This window comes from Vombatus ursinus, unplaced genomic scaffold (assembly GCF_900497805.2).
Source record: "Vombatus ursinus unplaced genomic scaffold, bare-nosed wombat genome assembly UNPS02014175.1, whole genome shotgun sequence".
Classification (NCBI taxonomy): domain Eukaryota; kingdom Metazoa; phylum Chordata; class Mammalia; order Diprotodontia; family Vombatidae; genus Vombatus; species Vombatus ursinus.
This window is the reverse complement of record NW_020953953.1, coordinates 912,280-929,799: the sequence shown is the minus strand read 5'-3', so window position 1 is coordinate 929,799 and position 17,520 is coordinate 912,280. Positions and strand designations below refer to the sequence as shown.

Here is a 17,520-nt window from a genome sequence, read left to right as displayed (position 1 = left end):
GAAGGAGGGAGAGAGAAAGGAAGGGAGGGAAGAAGGGAGGAAAGGAGGAAAGGAAGGGAGGGAGGAAGGGAGGAAGGAAAGGAAGGAGGGAGAGAGAAAGGGAGGGAGGAAAGGAGGTGAGGAAGGGAGGAAGGAAAGGAGGGAGGAAGGGAGGAAGAAAGGGAGGGAGGGAGACAAGGACCATTTGTTAAATACCTACTGTTTTCCAGGCACTTGCTAAGTGCTTTACAAATGTTTTCTCTTTTTTTCTTTTTTTTCTTTTCTTTTTGGTGAGGCAATTGGGTTTAAGTGACTTGCCCAGGGTCACAAGTGTCAAGTGTCTGAGGCCGGATTTGAACTCAGATCCTTCTGACTCCAAGGCTGGAGCTCTACCCACTGTGCCACCTATTTGCCCCAATATTTTCTCATTTGATCTTTACAATGGTCCTGGGAGGTAGATGCTGTTCTTACGCCCATTTTACAGTTGAGGAAACTGAGGCAGGCAACAGTTAAGTGACTTGCCCACAATCATACAGCTAGCAAGTGTCTGAGGCTGCACTTGAACTCAGGACTTCATGACTTCGGGCCCAACTCTATGCCCTTGGACACCTAGCTGCCTTTCTGTGGGGGTTGGGAAGTGTGGGGCAAATTCAGGCTCTGACACTTTCTTGTTTTGTGACCTGGAGCAAGTCCTGACTTCTCTGTGCATCAATCTCCTCATCTGTAAAATGGGGATGAACATAATGCTTCACTCTCACAGTAATGCTTCACAGAGTTGTGACCCTTCAAGCACCGCGTAAATGAGTTCTTATTCCAGTCTGCCCCAGCGACACTTCATAAGCGCGGCAATAAGACGAGACCAGAGTAACCGCCCTCCGTGTCCAGCTTTAAGGGAGGCGGTGTGTCTTACAGACCTTCTGCCCTCTGAACCTTATGGGGCATTATCCTCCCCACGTTGTAGATGAGGGAGCTGAGGCCCCAGTCGCGTTACTCAGTCCTTCGTGCTTCTTTGCATTTCCTGATCCCGGTGTCAGAATGGAAGGGATTGTTTCATTTCGGTCCTTGTGTCTACAACAGCCTAGCTCAGTGCCGGGCACACAGTAGGTGTTTAACAAATGTTGGTTGAATTGGGTTGAATAGTAAATGTTGGAAGTGGGATTTGAATTCAGGTCTTGATTAGAACTCCAATTCTCTCTTCACTAAGTCCTGGGTTTCTCCTGGTTGAAGCCCCTAGCCCAGTGCGCTACAGACCTCTGACAAATGGAAAGGAACGAATGGACAACATCACTGCACTGCAGAGTTACCACAGAATTAACGAGGGGACGGAAGGGGATCTTGGCCATCACCTCGTCTTAATTCTACAGTGGAAGAAAGCCAGGTACCAAGAAGGGGAGGGACTAACCTGAGACCCCAACGGCTGGCGTGGTGTTCATCTAGTTTAAGTCTCCCATTTTGCAGATGAAGGCACTGAGGCGTGAGGCAGCTGACTGATCTGACAGCATACGGGGACCGGAAGACCCCCGGCTCCTGCTCAGCTCACAGCTCTTCCGGCTCTACGACAACGCTAGGCTTTCTCTCCAGAATGGGTCCTCTGGTGCCGGACGAGGGTGGAGAACTGGCTGAAGGCCTTCCCGCATTCATCGCATTCGTAGGGCTTCTCTCCAGTGTGGATGATTTGATGCTGAGTAAGGGTTGAGCGCAGACGGAAGGCTTTCCCACACTCTCTACAATCATAGGGCTTCTCTCCAGTGTGGATTCTCTGGTGGTGAGTAAGATAAGTGCTGCGGCTGAAAGCCTTCCCACATTCGTGACACTTATGCGGCTTCTCTCCAGTGTGAATGAACTGGTGCTCGACGAGGGTGGAGCTGTGGCTGAAGGCCTTCCCACACTCGGCACATTCGTAGGGTTTCTCTCTAGTGTGAGTCCTTTGGTGGCGAGTGAGGTGGGCGCTGCGGCTGAAGGCTTCTCCGCAGGCATTACACTCATAGGGCTTCTCCCCGGTGTGGATTATCTGGTGCTGAATGAGGGTGGAGCTGTGACTGAAGGCCTTCCCGCACTCGGCGCATTCATAGGGCCTTTCTCTGGTGTGAGTCCTTTGGTGGCGAGTGAGGTGGGCGCTTCGGCTGAAGGCTTCCCCACAAACGCCACACTCATACGGTTTCTCTCCCGTGTGAATGATGTGGTGTTGGGCGATGGCTGATCGGTGGCTGAAGGTTTTCCCACACTGCCCACATTCGTAGGGCTTCTCCCCGATGTGGATCTTCTGATGTTGACTAAGGTATGCACTCCGGCCAAAGGCTTTCCCACACTCGATACATTCATACGGTTTCTCTCCCGTGTGAATGATCTGGTGTTGGGCGATGGCTGATTGGTGGCTGAAGGTTTTCCCACACTGCCCACATTCGTAGGGCTTCTCCCTGATGTGAACTCTCTGATGCTGGGCGAGGTATGTGCTCCGGCCAAAGGCTTTCCCACAGGCACCACATTCGAAGGGCTTCTCTCCAATATGAATTCGCTGGTGTTCGGTCAGATAGGCGCTCCGGCTGAAGGCTTTGCCACAATCTTTACACTTGTAAGGTTTCTCCCCGGTATGGATTATCTGGTGCTGGATAAGGGATGAGCTGTGACTGAAGAGTTTCCCACATTCACTACACTCATAGGGTCTGTTTCCCGTATGGATTCTCTGGTGTCGAATAAGGTTGGAGCGGTGACCGAAGGCCTTCCCACACTCGGTGCATTCATGGGGTTTCTCTGCAGCATGGATTACCTGATGTTTAAGCAAGTCTGAAATCTGCCCAGAGCTTTCTGCACATGTTTCACATTGATGGAGTCTCTCTCCTGTAGGGTCTGTGCTGAGAGGTGAACCAAGGTCTGAGCTCAGATTTAAGCTCCTTCCAAATTCATTGTATTGTTGGCCTCTCTCCTCCTTAAGGGCTTTTGTTTGATTGGCTGTTAATTGTCTGAAACCTTTTCTCTCCCAGGAGACAGATTCCTCCTGAGTTTGAAATAACAGGTCTCCCTTCTGACTTTCTAAGGTGGTGCAGACGTCCGCACACTTGGGGTCCCAGAGGACATGGCTTGCTGGTCTTTCCGAGATGACTTCCTGGGATTCGTCTTCAGAAAAGCTGGGCTTTGGAGAAGATGCATGTGCCTCCATATTAGTCTTCTGGGCTGAATGAGGATGAAAAGAGAAATGTCACAAAAGCATCTCTTGGAGGAACGGGGTTATCGAGTTAGCTCTGCCACTAACAATCTATGGACAATCTTCTCTGAAATATCTCTGAAACCCCTGCCAGCCTAACCTTCTCTGGCTCTTTGCATAGTGATTAGAAAGGCAGTGCCTGTGGGAAGAGATGAGCTTTGAGAGCTGCATTCAAAGAGGGTCTCAGGACAATGGGGGAGTGAATGAGAAGCCCCCGGAAGAGACACACCAGAGGAAATGGCTGGAAGGGCCCTTCAGGGGTCATTCAGTCCAGCCCTGATTTTACCCGGAGGGAGGCCAAGCGTAAGACGCCTCTTTCACTTGTCTTTGGATTGCTGGTTCTTAGCTGAATGCCTGTCAGTTGTGAAGAATTTGTCCTGACTCAGTCTAGCCCATTCTGGAACCCTATTCTTAATTCTTTGCAAAGCGGCTCCTGGCCCTCGGGGAAGCGTCCACCCAAATTTTGCCTTATGCTTTTTACAGCTTCCTTTGCACTTTGCACAGCTGCTAATGTTCAGTCTTACCTCAGGCTACTCCCCAGATGTAATGCGGGCTCCAGGCAAATGGGGTGACTTGTCATCGCCAGTATATATACCCTGTGCCCGCCTCCATGACTTTGCCTTACACGCTCTTGGGATCCCCTCCTTTGGTGTAAAGGAAGGATGCCCTACTCAGTGGCAGGAGGGACCTGCGTTCAAACCCTGCCTTTGACACTTACTAGCTATGTGACCTTGGCCAAGTCACTGCTTTCTAGCTCGTGGCCAGGAGATTGGTTCAAACCCGGTAGCTGTCTGACTGAAGAAGTTGCTTCCCTTCTCTACGAATGAAGGAGGGAGGGCGTTGGAAGCAAGCCAGAAATTAGGGAATCACGGAGCACCTGAGAACCTGGACTCAAACTTGCCCCACGACCCCTTCTGTGGTTGCGACCCCAGGGGCTTTCCACCCACAATTTAAGAAGCTGGGAGGGGCTCTGAGTATGGAATGGCAAAGCTGGGAGGGCCCGAGCCCATGGAACATAAACCATCAGAGCTTAAAGGGACCTGAGAACAGGGAAGGGACCTTAGAACAGAGCACAGGACAGCAGGGCAGACGCCCTCAGATGCAGGACACGGATGTCGGGCAGGGAAGGACCTTGAAACAAAGAAGGACCCAGATAAAGGGGTCCCTGGACCACAGAGACCTACCGACAGAAGTCGTGTGTCAAAGCTGGATGCACATTAATAGAGCGCCTACTATGTGCCAGGCACGGTGCTAAGCACTCTACAAATGTGATCACATTTGATCCTCACAACCTTGGGAGGGAGGTGCTATGTTTAACCTCATTTTACAGACGGGGAAACTAAGGCAGACAGTGGTGATAACCCCGCAGTGTCTGAGGCCAGATTTGGTTCTAGATCTTCCGGACTCCAGGCCCTGAGCTCTGTGTTCTCCCGAGCCACAGGCCCGTGTTGAAGCCCTAAGTTCACGTCTGAGTGTGAGCAGATGAGGGTGTCTAGAGGGGCTGCCTGCCTGCTGCTCCATCCTGGCTGGGATGATTATTCAGGGACTCTGTCCAGTGTCCTGCTTTCCAGGGACAGAGCCGCCGCCTCCTTCTGGGCTCTGGGGCCAAGCAGAAGGAGCTGGGTGCTCTCCCACAGTCGTGACGCCACGCCGCTTAAGGCAGCTGTCCTCTCCCTTGGCTTCCTGGCTTCTCAATCATGTGACCCGGAAGCCCTCCGCCATCTTGGTGGCCTCTGACTGGCCACTGCCCTCTCACCCATATCCCTCCTAGAACAGGGAGCCTAGATCGGAGCTCCCTCATCCTCCCATGGTCTGAGCAGGGATCCTCACCTCCCCAGCCCCAGACGCCACTGCCCTCTCACCCACATCCCTCCTAGAACAGGGAGCCTAGATCGGAGCTCCCTCATCCTCCCATGGTCTGAACAGGGATCCTCACCTCCCCAGCCCCAGACACCACTGCCCTCTTCATGTGGCCCAATGACCCTTCTCACCACTGTATCTCCTGGCTCAAGCCGAGTTTCTGGGTCATTCAAACCCCAGATATTTTTCATAGGAAGGGCCGCTGCTGGTCAGGCCTCTCCTATTTTGTACACACAAAGCTGATTTTTTTAATCCAGCTATGAGATTTACATGTATGTCTCTGAAATGTCAGGGGAACAGGTTTGGCCCCCTGCTGAGGTCAGCATCGTGTGTGTGTGTGTGTGTGTGTGTGTGTGTGTGTGTGGGCAGTTCCCTGCCCAGCTTTGTGTCGATGGCAAATCTGCCAAGCACGTTAGCGGGGCCTCCTAGCCCCTTAGGACCCTCCACCAGTCTGCTCTTTGGGCTGGGCCTGAGTCTGAGGAACTGTCCTGCCATCTAGACTGTACGTGTCCATGGCAGATGGAATGAGACCTTGGAGGGGGCACTGCCAGCGGCCTTGCCCTGACCTCCGGTGGGCCCTCGGCCCTAGGAAGGAAGGAGGGGAGGTCGGTCTGGTGTGAGTGATGCTGAGGAAGCCACACCTGCTCTTCCTGATCATGGTTTCCCTGTCTCAAGGGTCAGGGTCACCTACGATCCCTCTAATAATACATTGCAGAAATTCCCCAGGAATCAAAGTCAAGCCCACTGGCCTAGAGATGACAGACAGCATCTCCCCTTCCCTTTTAGGGGGCTGTCTCTGGTCCCATTCCGAGGCTTTCAGCTCTTTCTGCCAGAGACTCAGATCCCATTCAAGAGAACCAGTACTGCAAGGGCCTAGTGAACCCAACTCCTTGGGGGAGGCCCCAGGCTGCCCTCGAGGGCCCTTGAGGCCCAGAGCCCCTTTGGCAATGTGGGGGGGGGGCGGGGAGGGGCTCTGGCACGGAGAGGAAGGAAGGCGGGGCTCCTTGGAGTCCTCAACCCTCCAGGCCAACCATTGAGTGGATTAACAAGTGCTCATTATGCCCTGGTTCCATGGAGGGATGAAATGAGATATGGCCCCATGACGAGGCACAATGTCCACAGAGGTAGAGAATGCCCAGGCTGGGACGGCCCATAGCGGGCATCGCAGGTACTGCTTCATGCAGCACAGGGGCCCCTTGGCAGGGTCATGGAAGCCACTACCTCCTGAGGCCTGTGCTCCATGCTGGGATGGCTTCGGTGGAGGTCTGTGCCTTGGGAGGGCCCCTCACCCACTGCTCTGGGCTGGGCCCTCTGGGGCTACATCCAATGAATGATTCCCCCAGACAGAGAACAGATGGCTCCCTGCACCTGTCTCCTCGGGGCTCACTGGCCCTAGGACCCTCAGGGGGCATGCAGACCGCCTGGCTCCGGGTCCCTGGCCATCCTGGGGGCCATCCTCTGGCTTCAGCTGGGGAAAGTCCCGGCTAAAAGGGCCCCTGCTCTTCTTTGTGTCAGAGGCAACAGCTGTAAAGTAAGGGGGAAGAAAGCGTGGGGAGGGGAGGGAGGAGGGCAGGGCTGAGCCCTGCCTGGAGGGGTTTACCCTGAAAAAAGGGAGGTGGGATAGGTGAGGTGCATTCTGGGACCTCCCAGCTCTCCCTCCATCCAGGGATCTCTAAGCACCTCCCGGCTCTCTCTCCATCCAGGGACCTCTAAGCACCTCCCGGCTCTCTCTCCATCCAGGGATCTCTAAGCACCTCCCAGCTCTCTCTCCATCCTGGGATCTCTAAGGACCTCCAGGTTCTCTCTCCATCCAGGGATCTCTAAGCACCTCCCAGCTCTCTCTTCATCCAGGGATCTCTAAGCACCTCCCAGCGCTCTCTCCATCCAGGGATCTCTAGGCACCTCCCCAGCTCTCTCCATCCTGGGATCTCGAAGCATCTACCAGCTCTCCCTCCATCCAGGGATCTCTAAGCACCTCCCAGCTCTCTCTCCACCCAGGGATCTCTGAGCACCTCCAGGTTCTCTCTCCACCCTGGGATCTCTAAGCACCTCCAGGCTCTCTCTCCATCCAGGGATCTCTAAGCACCTCCCAGCTCTCCCAAGTATCTCCCATCCCCCCTCCCCCCTCGGGGCTCAGGGTGGGGCGCTCAGGACTCTCCAAGCTTGGTCCCCCGGGAGACCCCTGGAGGATCGCTCACCTGCTCTGTGCGCAGGTCCGAAGGCGGTCAGTCAGGCCGCTGGCCTCGCGGGGTAACCCTGGGCGTGTCTCCAATACTCTTTGGGACTCAATTTCCCAGCCTGTCAAAAGGGCGGGGTAGAGGCTGCGGGGGCGGGGGGTGTGGATCACAGGGATCTCTAAGAGCCCTTCCTGCAGGGGGTGAAGTTATAAGGGGGAGGGGCTGAGAGGGGAGGGTGGAGGGAGGCGGATCAGTGGGTGACGTCACCGGACCACGCCTTCATTCTGTACGAGAGTCATGTCATCTCCTGATTGGTTGATTTCGGCGTGGGGACGAGAGGGCAGCGCGAGGGGCGGGCCTAAAGCAGATCCTCACCTGTGATTGGTTCTTCTTCTTCTCCAACGCAGCCGCCTCAGAGCGTGGGGGAGCACGCAGAATTGCCACTGCGCTTGCGCCTCCGGCTCACTCCCCCTCCCCTTCTCGGTGAAGCGTTTGCTAACTGTGAGTTAAACTTGGCGTCTCCTTCTCCAGGGCAACCGTGGGAAGGCCGGGAGAAGTCCGTCTCCATGGCAACTACGGGAGCCCCAGCCCTCCCTCACTCACCGCGCATGTCTGTGGATTGGTCAGGTTCTGATCGTGGGCCCTTAAGGAGGTGTCTCCATGGCAACCACTGGGGACGCGCAGGCTGCAGCCAATGAGGAGCTCCGGCAGCCGGCGGTGCCCCGCCTCCCCGACCCACGTGGAGGCGCCCCTCCAATGCCCACTCCCCTTTCTGGGCCTCAGTTTCCCCGCGTGTCAAACGGAGGCGTGGCCTTGGCCACCCCTGAGCCTTGTGTACCTTCCGTAGGAAAGCCGGGCGTCGGGCCCTGCGCCTGGAACTTGGTGTGCTCTGCGAGGTCTTACGTGAATAGGACCAGAGAGTCTGACCCGGAGAGTCAGCCTTGACCCCCCAGTCTCTCCCTTGGGCCTCGGGGCAGCCCTGGGGGCCCACCCTGTGGCAACACCAAGCCCTTTCCTGTGATTGTGCTCATCCCAGGGCACCTAGTGCCGCACACAGTGGGCGCCTAATAAATGTCTGCTCTGCTGGGTGTCTGGTAGAGTCTGCACTGGGGGAGGGGAAGGAGTAGAGCTGGTCAGGGGGACAGGGAGCTGAGGAGGGAGAGCAGGGGGCTTCTGAGAAGGCACAAGGCTCTCAGCAGAGGCCCCTGGCCAACACCAGCATTTCTCTGGGGCTGCTGGATGGCAGTGCCCCCGTCCCTGGAGAAGAGATGGGCATCACACAGGGCAGGGGGGAGGTTGGAGTATCACCGAAGGAAGGCTGAGGCTCCAAAGGTGACTGAGGAATGCAGGGACGGACCCTGAGGGCTCACTGGGCATGGCCAGTGTGGGCAGCTTGTGCCCTTGGAATTGTGGGAGGCGGCAGCAGGCCAAGGATCCGGGGCCCCCTCCGGGAGGTACATGTTGGGAGTGCGTGGAAAGAGCTGCACGGATGGGCAGCCATGCATTGTTGGTTGGACCTCCCAAGTGGAAGTCACAGAGGGATTTGATTGTTTGGACAGGGGCAGGAGATGTGTGCAATAATATGTCTTCATTGGGTCTTCACATCAACCCTGGGAGGGAGGTGCTATTGTCAACCCCATTCTGCAGATGAGGAAGCTGAGACAGAGGTGAGGTGAGGCTAGATTTGAACTCACGCCCTGTGCTCTCTCCAGGCCTCCAGCTTCCTTTTAAGCCCATTTTACAGGAATTGGAGAACAATTTGAGTGCAAAGTGTTCCAAAAGTTTTTTAAGCTATTATGGCTTAAAACTGCCTCAAAATTTTTGGAACACTATTTTAGATAATTACTATTGAGATTTATAACAATGTGTTTGCTGTTCATCCTTGGTTTTCAAAGAGAACCAAAGACATCACGGGAGACGACTTGTTCACAAATTGGATTGAAGTCAGGCAGAGCCGCACAAGGTCATCAGCCTCATCCTCTATTCCCGCGTCATCCAAGTCCAGTGGCAGGACAAGAGCCAGGATGACTGGCCACAGCCAGGATGCAGCGGCCGGCCTTGGCATCGCCAATGTCTGACAAAGCTCAAAGCGCCCCACAGGGCCTGCCCCAGCCGCCTCTGTGGCCATTGGACCCATCAGTTTTACTGGGGGTAGCTCATGCTTAAAATCTCCAATGCTCTGGATACAACTCCAAGCAGCCCCAGAAGTTTTCTCATGGAACTGCACAGGCTAATGACAAGTTTTGTTTATTGAAGCAAAGGGCCAGGATAGGATCGTTAACAGGAAGATGAACTGTCTCAGGTTTCCATCGACATCACAAAGTCAACCCTCCAGATACTGTCTGTGACAACGTGAACTCTGTATAGTTTGATGCTATAACCTTGATGATGGGACACCAACATGGAGTCACTCAGGCTGAGGCAGACCTGCACCGCCTGCGGCCAGAGGATTTCGGGTGGCCTTTGAAAACATCCTCGACGTTTCCGAGGGCCGCCCAGAATCCTTGGTTGTGCAGGCCTGGGCTGAGGGGCCTAATGCCCATCCTGGGGAGAGGGCTCCTAGCTTTTGATGGGATGCACTCTTGACCTGCTGCAGGTCATTTTCTTTGCTGGGTCATTCTCCTTTTGCCTTGGATAGTCTGTGGTTCTGATAAACTCGCCGGACCCAGGCCTCACCTAATGCTGTGTTCACCCAACTTACATCCTATGTTCTAAGTGTCCTCCCTCTGCTATGTGCCCTTCTGGGCTCCATTTTACATATAAGGAAACTGAGGCAAACAGGGTGAAGTGACTTACTTGCCCAGAGTCACACAGCTAGGAAGTGTCCGAGGCCAGATTTGACCCCACAGAGATGAGTCTTCTTGACTCCAGGCCTGGCACAACACCATCTTACTGCTTAAGGCGTTGAGATATTAAAGAGGATCTTAGCTCCCGAGTTGGAAGGGGCCTCAGAAGCCCTCAAGTTCTACCACCGAGGCACAAAGAGGGGAAGTGACTGGCCCAAGGTCACACACACAGTAAGCTGGCAGAGCCAGGATTCAAATTCGGATGTGCAACTGAGTAAAACGCGTTGTATCACAGATGTTGTCTCTCCCAGAAGCGAGTGGTTTGGGAGACAAGGAGTAGGAATCTCACTACCAGTAAGAGTGGAGAACAGGGCAAAGACGAATCTGAAGAGACCGAGGGGAAACAGCTATGTCAGAAAGTTGGACGATGGAGAATGCCACAGAAGGAATGGGGGTGACGATGAGCTGCCGTCTAAGCTGAAGAATAAATTTCAGACTCTTCTTGAAGGTGGGGCATACCATGAAACACACTCCCAAGACCTGTAGAGATTAGATTTAAAGGGTTCAAAGGAGAAAGAGATTGGATCTGGTACCTTAAAATTCCATTGGGGAAGTCAGCCCAGGTGGGATGGGAAACTCAAAAATGAAATTATGAAGATAGAGAGAAACAGTCGTGAAGATGAATAAAAGCCATTTTCTGAAGACTAATATAGATGCTAGTCCTAGCCCACTTGGATTTTAAATTTATGAGTTTGTGTGTATAGAAGAAAGAAGAGCAACACCAAAGAAAAGGTGGCAAAGTCCAGTAAGAATCACGTCAGCGATGCTAAAGCTCAGGTTGAGTGGAGGCTGGCAAGAGAAGCTGAGGACAACCAAAAGAGGTTGCTGAAGAGGTGAAAAACTCTACTGGGGAACCGGGGAATATCAAAGGAGGGATAGAATTGCTGCTTGAGGAAGATGGGAAGATGATAACTGATGGCAGAGAGAAGGCTGATACTTTTTTGCGTGTTTTCTCTGCTAAAAACAGGAGTCTTTGGCCTGGAATGGACAGAACAGCAATGGCTAATAGAGTTGATACCAGGATAAGGAAGGAGATAAAGAGAGGGCACCTATCTGCTCTTGATGAATTCAAGGCACCTGATCCAGATGACTGGAGGACTGGAATTCCTGGGCTCAGATCCCAGCTCTGTCAGTTACCAGCTGTGTGACTTGGAATAATTCAGTTTTTTTCCTTATTTGTAAAATAATTGGACTAGAATGGCCACTAAAGTCACATCCAGATCTAAATCTGTGATCCCATGTGATTGCCAACTCACTGCAACTGAGAGCTGAAAGATGATGGAGAATGGAAGAGGTACAAGCCACATGGGTCAAGTGAATAGAGCACTAGATGTGGAATCAGGAAGACCTAAGCTCAAATCCAACCTCAGTACTGCTGTGTGGTTCTGGGCAAGTCGCTCAACCTCTCTCTGTCTCATCTGTAAAAATGAGGACAATCATAGTGTTGTGGTTTCATGGTGTGTTGTGGGGGTCATCTCAAAGAATTCAGACTTGACTACCTCAAATCCAAGCGAAAGCATTTATTGAGGGTGACGTTCTCCAGTGGGCTAGGTTCCAAGAGGAACCAGAAACTTAGTAAATCAAGACAGGCAATTTTATAGCGTAATGATGCTGATTACACAACAGAAATTATGGATATTAAAAAGGCAGGAGGGGTTTGTCAGGGATTAGGTAATGGGGAGGGATTTGTTAAGGGATTAGGTAATGGGGGAGGGGTCCCAGACTCAGTGGAACTGTGTATGCAGTTACCCACAATGCATACAGAAAAACCCAAACAGGGAGGGGGTATTCATGTATGAAAATCATATAATAAGCCTCTCTATGTCATAAGTTTACTCCAGGTCAGTTCTTTACTATTGCTGCCCAGGCACTATCTTAGGGGAAGCCCCTTCTGTGGTTTGGTGGTCAAACATCCTGCTCGTGCTGCTTTCTGACTGGCTAGCTGTTGTGGTCCAGTCTGGCCAAGACAGATAGGTATTGTGGTCCTGTCTTGGGCTAAATGGGTGATGTGATTGTGGTTGAGTGCATGGACACACCTGTTTAAATATGAGAATTGGATCTGGGGACAGTGGCTAGCTAGAGGCAGTGGCTAGCATTCCATCACATGGACACATCCGCTGTTCCGGTGAGAAATTTGAGTTCACAGACACACCTGTTCTGGTGAGGCAGTGAGGCATATATGAGGAAGTTAGGATATTGAGTCAGGGGGGGCAATGGCTAGTTAGGGGCAGTAGGCCTGCTGTTTAGTAAGGCCTGTGATTGAGTCTGGGGGCCGTGGTGTGGTTAAAGCCAGATTGTGTGGTCCGATCAGGGCATGCCTGCTGTTCAGTGGGGCCCATAAGGAAGTTAGAATGTTGGGGCTGGGGGCAGCTTTATTAGGATTCCATCAATAGCACCTACTTCCCAGGGTTGTGAGGACAAAACAAGATAATATTTGTAAAGCACTTTGCAAACTTCAAAGTGCTGTATAAATACTAGTAATTATTGTAATTGTTACCACGCCAGGCTTGGAAAAGGGCAAAATATCATCCTAGTTTTCAAAGAAGGGAAGAGAATGGAATCCACAAACTAGTAGCAAAATTTTATATCTTTTTCCATTTGGCCAGTTCTGCTTTTGAAGGTGTTCTTCTCTTCAGTGGTTTTTTTGTGCCTCTTTTAGCATTTGGCCTATTTTTTTTTAAGGTTTATTTCCTTCAGTATTTTTTTTTTTAATACCTCCTTTGCCAAGTAGTTGACTCTTTTTTTCATGATTTTCATGCATGACTCATTTCTTTTCCCAGTTTTTCCTCTCCCTCTCTTATTTGATTTTTCAAATCCTTTTTGAGCTCTTCCAGGAATCCTTTTTGGGTCTGAGACCAATTCACATTTTTCTTTGAGGCTTTGGATATAGCAGTTTTCACTTTGTTGTCTTCTTCTGAGTTTGTGTTTTGATCTTCCCTATCACCATAGCAACTTTCTATTGGCAGGTTCTTTTTGGTTCTTTATTCATTTTCCAGCATATTTCTTGACTTTAATGTTATAGTTGAGGTCTGCTCCTGGGGTGGAGAAGGCACTGTTGCAAACTTCAGTTTTTTTGTGCAGCTGTTTTCAGAGATAGTTTTTTTTTTGGGGGGGGGGGGATGTCTTTAAGTTTTCAGTTCTTCCAAGGTGATAGGACCTAAGGAGATGTGTGTTTACTACTGTCCTGGCATGCACTCTGCACAGCAAGCAACCACAAATACTCTTTTCCATCCTGGAACTATGACCAGGGTCTGCTGCTCCAGAAGTCATTCTGAGGTGTAATTTTAAATTGTTTGGAGAATTTGGGAGAGCTCAGATAAGTCCCTGCCTTTCTCCAATGCCTTGGCTCCCATCCCTTATTATCAAAATTTTAGAAAAAATTATTGAAAACATAGTTAGTGACTAGGAAACAAGGATCACCAAGATTCAGCATGGCTTTCCAAAGTCTGGTAATGCCAAACTTATTTCCTTTTTTGATAGGGTTTCTAAACGGGTAGGCCACGGAAATGCAAGATATATAGTTTATCTAAAATTTAGCTAAGTAGATAGCAAAATGTTGCATTCTGTTCTTGTGGAAAAGTTGGAGAGATGTGAGCTACACGGTTGTGCTATTAGTTGTATTCAGAAATGACTGAATGAATGGAAGGACTTAAAGGACAGTCTTTAATAGTTTGGTGTTAGGGGGCAGCTAGGTGGCGCAGTAGATAGAGCTCTGGCCTTGGATTCAGGAGGATCTGAGTTCAAATTCGGCCTCAGACACTTGACACTTACTAGCTGTGTGACCCTGGGCAAGTCACTTAACCCTAATTGCCTCTCAAAAAAGCAAAAAACAAAAAAACAAAAAAAAATAGTTTGGTGTTGATTTGGAGGTCTCCCCAGTGGAATGCCCCAGGGCTGTGTACTCATGTAGGTGCTCAGATCTGTGATGCATCTTTAACTTATCAACACAGAGAGGAGAGAAAGCGGGGAAGGTTAGCCGCTGACACACTGGACAATCCAGAAAGAGTTCAACAGGCTGAAACGCTGGGCTGAGTCTAGTGAGCTGAACTTTCGACATACATTTAAAGTTTTATATTTAAGTCCCTAAAATTGACTTCACAGGTACAGGAGGCCCAAGTATGGTTAAATAGCCAGTTGTCTGAAAAACAGCTGGGGAGTTTAATGGACTACAAGCTCAATACGAGTCGGCAGTGTGAAGAGGGGCCGAAATATCTACACAGTCTTGGGCTGCATAACTACAAGCGTGGCATCCAGGAATTCAGAGGACGTGGTTCCACTCTACCGTGGTCTGGCCAGGGCGTACCTGGAGAAGTGTGTCGCTTCCAAGCCCCCCGGTTCAGGAAGGGTATTGATAAGCTGGGGAATGTCCAGAGGACAATGACCAGAATGGCCGTACCCCACGCTGATCGGGTGGAGAAATTGGGAATGTTCAACCGAGAGAAGAGAAGGTGCAGGAAGGACGCGATGGCTACACTGGAGTATTTGAAAGGTTGTCACGTGGGATCCCACGTTCTGCTTGGCCGCAGAGGTTAGAAGCAGGAGCGATGGGGGCAAGTCACAAAGATGTAATAAGGTGGAGCTTCTTAACAATTAGAGCCACCCCAAAGAGGAAAGGGCTGCCCTGAGAGAGCATCAGCTCCCCTTCCCCTTAAGAAAAGTCCATTTGGCTGCCTGCTGGAGATTGCTGCTCAGGCATGCATTGCATTAAATGGACACCAAGGGCCTTTCCAACTCTGAAATTTTGGGAGTTAGTGACTAGAGTATCTTTAGAGTAGCCATGTGACCTTGGGCTTGTGTCTTCTTCTCTGGATCTCGATTTCCCCAATTACAAAGGGTGGTGGTGGCGGTGGTGGGGAGGAAGTTGGAGTTGGACTGAATGATCAGTAAGCTCCTTTCCAGCTCAGACATTCTATCGGCAGAAGAGTCTATGTGGGGCCAAGGAGGGGAGGGCAAAGACTGAGATGTAGGAGAGTATGGAGGCAAGGGTTGGGAGGCGGGTACAGGGTCCCAGGGTGCCAGGAGACGTGGAATCATGGGCTCACAGGACTTGGAATTGAAAGGGCACTCAGCTGGTCCAGCCTTTCATTAGTGGATGATAACAGGCAAGGCCCTGTCCCTTTCCAAGTCTCAGTTTCCTCCTCTGTAAAATGATGAGGGTTTGGACTAGAGCCCCTATATGGAACTATCAGAACTCAGGCAGCTTGCCACCTTCTTCCGGGCCTCAGTTTTTTCACCTATAAAATGGAATGAACAGCATTCAATGACCTGTAAGGTTCCTCCCATTTCTAACATCTACAGCTAAGAAGCCTTGAAGCCTATATCACAAAAGGTCCTTGTGGGGGGGAAAGGAGCTATTTTTATAACTCTCTGTGGTTGGCTCGGCCCTGAGAAAGGAAAGATTGGAAGCTAGCAAGCACAGGTTCAAGGTCAGCCCTTGCACTGGGTCCTGTCCCCTTCTGCAGGGTGGGAAAGGACAGCGTGATGGGAAAGGACAGCTCTGATCTAGCCTTAGACACATCTACCAAGACCCAACTACATCACCCAATACTCTGACCCCCTGGCAACCCTGGGTCACTTTCCCTCTCTGGGTCTCAGTTTCCTTCTCTGAAAAATGAGGAAGAACATTAAAAAATACACACAAAGAGCCGGTTCAGGAGGTGAGACCAACAGGGCAGCGTTGTTGCTACCATGTTAAACTAAATATACTTTAAAAACCCCATATTATAAGTAACAGAAGTTCATGCTTTAATTAAAATCCTCTGTTTTGTCCTTTATATTTTGAAATGTTCGTGTTTTTTTGATATTTAGAATAATTATATATTTTGTTGCTATCATTCAGTCATTTTCAGTCATGACTGACTCTTTGTGACCCGTTTGGGGTTTTCTAGGCAAAGATACTAGAGCAGTTTGCCATTTCCTTCTCCAGGTCATTTTTACAGATGAGGAAACTGAGGCCAACAGGGTGAAGTGACTTGCCCAGGGTCACACAGCTAGGAAGTGTCTGAGGCTGGATTTGAACTCAGGGAGATGAGTCTTCCTAACCCTAACCCTACATTTGTGCCCAGCACTCTATGCTGCCAGCTTGTGGTCTATTACACTCTCACACACACACACATACATATACACACATATAGTCACACACATATGTGTATATATAGATATTTAATATATATTTAAATAAACACATATATACACACACATATATACGTGTGTGTGTGTGTGTGTGTGTGTGTGTGTGTGTGAGTAGACTGAATATGGGGTTGGGCTCCGTACACTACAAGGATCCCCTCTGGCTTTGGCATTCCATGCTCTACTGTCCCTGCTCTGACATATTATGGCTTTTGGTCCTGGTCACGTGTGGTGATGGTCAGTCTGGGAGTCAGTCCCAACATATCTTCGTCTCCAACTCCAGGAGGTAGGGATGGTGAGTTTATTCGGGTTACCGGAGATGTAGGGCATCTCTGTAGCACTTTGAAGCGTGCCGAGTGTTTTACAGACATTATCATTTCATTTCAGGCTCACAGCACCCCATGAGGTAGGTGTTACAGGCATTGGACTCCTTTTATCGATGAGGAAACAAGCTCATGGTAGCTGGAAGGGATCACGCAGTACGAGCCTCTCATTTTACAGGAGGTGAGGTGACTTTCCCAAGGTCACACATGTAGAAAGCACTGGAGGCGAGACTTGAACCTAGGCCCTCCAACTCGTCATGTTCTTTAGACTGCACCCAGTCTAGCTCCTCACACAGTTGATGTCAGAGGAGGAATGTGAACCCAGGCTTTCCCGACCCCAGACCATCATTCTGGCCATTATGCTCTGCTGTCTCCCAACACATATGATAGAGTCTGAGGGCCAGAGGTGGCCTCAGCAAAGAGAACACAGACTATCAGACTCTAGTAGGCCAGAGCCCAAAAGAATCTGAGCATGTGGAATGTTAGCAGTCATCTAGATCCAGCACGGTCGCTTGACAAGTAAAGAAACAGGGCCACAAGCTTGCCCAAGATTACGCGGCCACCTGGTGCCAGAGCCCAGAGGATGGTCAAGGAGGACGCTTCCTTGAGTTACAGTCATCCTGACTTTGGCCGAGTCATGTAAAGGTGAGAGATAGGAGCACCTGGGATCCCTGAGTGATGATCATGAGCTGTTGCCGAACACAAAGACCATAGACGGCATTCTCCTGGGGAGGCCACTGAGCTGTGAAATCATCAAAGCCCACAATCTCTAGAGTCCCCATGGTGGGGGCCTCAAAGGGCATGCATGGTGGTTCTAAGGAGATTGCAGGGCATTCTCCAGGATGAGTTGTTTTCAAGGAGCAGAGTAAGAGATGTCATCCAGGTTGGAAACAGAGGTGGGCAAGTCACCACTTGAGAGTGAGGCTGAAGATAGATAGACCATCTCTGCTGTTTGGGCGAGAGTGAGGCTGAAGATAGATGGACCACCTCTGCTGGTACCCAAG

At 50.9% G+C, this 17,520-nt stretch overlaps 1 protein-coding gene across 4 annotated transcripts in view; it reads right to left on the bottom strand.

Annotated features, from left to right (window-relative positions):
• Positions 1 to 17,520, bottom strand: part of LOC114041543 (zinc finger protein OZF-like) — a 42,299-nt gene that overhangs the window by 4,591 nt on the left and 20,188 nt on the right. The window contains exons 8-10 of one of the 4 annotated variants that reach the window (XM_027860044.1): positions 15,107 to 15,139; positions 2,991 to 3,005; positions 894 to 2,763 (exon numbers count right to left, since the gene is read on the bottom strand). In XM_027860044.1, coding sequence (XP_027715845.1) covers positions 1,544 to 2,763; positions 2,991 to 3,005; positions 15,107 to 15,139 — 1,268 coding nt within the window. In that variant the 3' untranslated portion in view covers positions 894 to 1,543. Of the gene's footprint in view, positions 1 to 530; positions 3,151 to 7,239; positions 7,405 to 15,106; positions 15,140 to 17,520 lie in introns of those variants that run through there. The other 3 variants (XM_027860042.1, XM_027860043.1, XM_027860041.1) reach the window with 3 other exon arrangements.